Raw genomic sequence first — 3,179 nt, forward strand, 5'->3', positions numbered from 1 at the left:
CCTTCCAGGGGAACAGAATTCCCTCTTCCAACCATTTTTTCCTTTCATTCAAGCCTGTGATTTAAGTTCTCTTAATGCATTAATTCACTCTCTGAAGTTCATGGTGGCAAATTCTGAACAACACACGATTTATTCAACCCTTCAGCAGCAGCAAAGTGGAAACAAATAACTTCAGTTATTCCTCCTCTTACTACAAACTGTGCAGCCAAGTGCATTTTGTGTGGAGATACAAACTCTGCAAGGAATAGAGCTGGGACTGTTCTGCAAGGCTGGGTTTTGGCTACTGTACTCCAGCCCCAGGTCCCAAATTCCTCTGCTGCTTCCCAAGCTGCTCTCTCCCATTTTGAGGTAACTCATTCATGTATGTGCTACAGCCTATGCACAAATAGGTCATTTTTTTTCTACTCTAGAGCTTTTGAAAAGACTAAAAAAGTCTCTCTCTGTGCAGTTTCTGTTTGAACAAAGCTGTTTGTGAGTCCCCACAAGTGTTGTGTGGCTGCCTGAGCCCCTGGAGCAGATTTATTTCGTTCATTGTTCCTGGGTCACAGTGTGGTTTTGGCACCGGGGAGATGAAAAGCTGATTCCAAAATTCTAAGTTCCAAAAATCAAAAGTTCCCCAAAGCTGCCCTGCTGAAGGCGCTGCAGGATGAACAAACCTCTTGGAGCAAAGGAGACAACCCCAAAGTTAACCCAAAGCATAAACAAACCAAGAGCCAGCAGTGCAAGGGGGAGCAGAGCTTAAAGGAGAAACACATGGGGATGATGCAGATTTGGAGAACTCCAAACCTTTCCCTTGGCAGTTCAGGATAAAGGTTCAAGAACAAATTCTGCCCCAGGGAAATCCTAATTGTTACCAAAGGAAGGTTGGAGACTTTTCTTGGAGGAGCATAAACAGGAATGAGAGCTGGCTCCAAGGAGTTTCATGCTGTGAACAAATCCCAACGTGGACAGGTCTGTTTAACCCTGCCCTGGGCTTTGAGCAATAAAATGGGAACAGAGACCCCTTTTGGGAATGATCCTGAAGATGAAAAGTCACTTTTGGTTAGAAACACGTCCTCAAAGGCTTTGCCAGCTCCATCTGCGCTTGCACGGCAAAACTTTGCCATAAGGCAGCAAGAAAACCTTAAATTACATCCTAATTCCTTGGTTTTTCAGCAAGGAGCAGAAAGAGCACATGAATCCCTACCCCTCTCCTGAGAAAACCACAGTGCAGACCAGCAGCAAAGCTCGAAAATCAGATTTCCAAAAGGCAGCACACCCATCAGCAGGACTATTCCCTGACCACCTTACAGCTCTCTTAGTTTAATTACTAAATTTCCCTAATAAACATTCTCCACACTGTAAAAGATTTGGATGGAAACCCACATGCCTGCCCAGGTACCTTTATATTCCTAAAAATTCAGCTGGGGACTGAGAAGTTTCAATCTTACCTGAAGAAATCACAAGCCAGTGGCCTGCCTGTTATCAATCCTATAATCAACCATATCATTTACCTCCAACAGCCCGGGTCAGGCTGGCTCTGAGACATTTCCAGACAATCTATCTTCCCATAACGACCATGTGCTGCAGCTTTGGGATGCCTGAGATCCTCGGAGGGGGAAGGAATCTCACACAATCCTAGCAAAGGGCAGCACCAACGAGCAGCTTCCTCCTCATCACTCAAAATGCAAAAATACAGAGATAGCTGGCTGTGATTTTGTACAGTGGATAAATGATTTATAAAGCCTTCACAAAAGTGGTATCTTTTCCCAACAAATATTTTTATAAAGGCATTAAATTCCAGTGGAGCAGAATAGACTGAATGGGAAATGAGGAGGGAAGAGGGCATGGTCCTGTATTTAAAGGATTGGGAATTTGGATGGGGTGACTTTGCAGTCATCAGAGAAACAGAAAATAGGATTTAAATGGCAAAACTGCAGACCCCAAAAGAGCAGAGGTGATAAAAAGTGCATCAGGAGAGATCTGAGAGCCCTGGCAGGGCTCTGTGTGCCCAGGCTGGCATCCCTGGCCCTGAATTCACCCCACCGTGAATTTACCCCACCACTTCTCTGCCAGGCACCGCCCCAGAGACAGACAGAGAGACAGAAAGAGATAGAATATTTGCTGGCAAAAAGAAACCCCACAAAAGCAGGTTTTCAGCACGACATCAGCGCACACAGAGGCGGGAAACATCTCCTCTCACATCTGGTGCTGAAAGCAGCTCAGGGGCGTGTTCAGCACCAGTTGCTGGTGACAGATAATTGTTATCCTCACCCAAAGCCGCACACCAACGTCCACAGGGCCCTGCAGAGCCTGGGGACAAGGGGGCTTTACCCTGCATGATCCTGTGGGAAAGCACAAGAAATCCCATTCCAGCTCCCAGGAAAAACGCACGCTGCATTTATGACACGCTGCTTGGGAATCAGAGAGCCTCACTAGCCCACAGCTGCCATTTGGGGAATTTTCTGCTCAATTTATTACGGGTGGAGACACATTTTCTGCTGTGGCTATTCAAAGTAGCCAAAAAAACCCCCCAGGATGCAGCCAGTGTAGCACAGGAGGGATGGTGCAGATCTTCAGGGGAAGGTGATGGGGAGTGAGGAACCACGTGGAGTAGGACAGCGGGGACCTGCAGAGGGTCACTGAACCACGGAATGGTTTGGATGGGAAGGGAATTTAAAGGTCATCCCGTCCCATGGGCAGGGACACCTTCCACTAGACCAGGATGCTCCAGCCTGGACACTTCAGGGATCCGGGGGCAGCCAGAGCTTCCCTGAGCACCATGTGCCAGGGCCTCCCCACCTTCCCAGGGAGGAATTCCTTCCCTAAACCCCATCTACCCCTCCTGCCTGTCACCTGAACGCCACTCGCTGCTACTTACGGACACACAGACAGGCCACCAGCTTGGCAGCCTCGTCGGGCACGGGGCAGGTGGGGAAGATGGGCTTGAGCAGGTAGGTGGCGAACACCAGAGCCACGATGTACTGCGAGGAAGGCCGGATGATGAGCAGCTCTATCCAGAGCTTGAGGAAGGCGGGCAGGGAGCCGTACACCTCCAGCATGTAGGCGTAGTCCCCGCCGGACTTGGTGATGGTGGTGCCGAGCTCGGCGTAGCACAGCGCGCCCACGATGGAGAAGGCGCCGCACACGGCCCAGACCACGAGCGAGAGCCCCGGCGAGCCGGCCTCCCGCAGCACGCC

At 49.7% G+C, this 3,179-nt stretch overlaps 1 protein-coding gene across 1 annotated transcript in view; it reads right to left on the reverse strand.

The window, feature by feature from the left end:
- The window catches only part of SLC7A5 (solute carrier family 7 member 5), a gene marked incomplete at its 5' end in the record, with an annotated part of 31,368 nt that extends 28,189 nt beyond the window's left edge, over positions 1–3,179 (reverse strand). The window contains one exon of the mRNA XM_005424808.2: positions 2,861–3,179. Coding sequence (XP_005424865.1) covers positions 2,861–3,179 — 319 coding nt within the window. The remainder of the gene's footprint in view (positions 1–2,860) is intronic.

Source organism: Geospiza fortis, unplaced genomic scaffold (genome assembly GCF_000277835.1).
Source record: "Geospiza fortis unplaced genomic scaffold, GeoFor_1.0 scaffold102, whole genome shotgun sequence".
Classification (NCBI taxonomy): Eukaryota; Metazoa; Chordata; class Aves; order Passeriformes; family Thraupidae; genus Geospiza; species Geospiza fortis.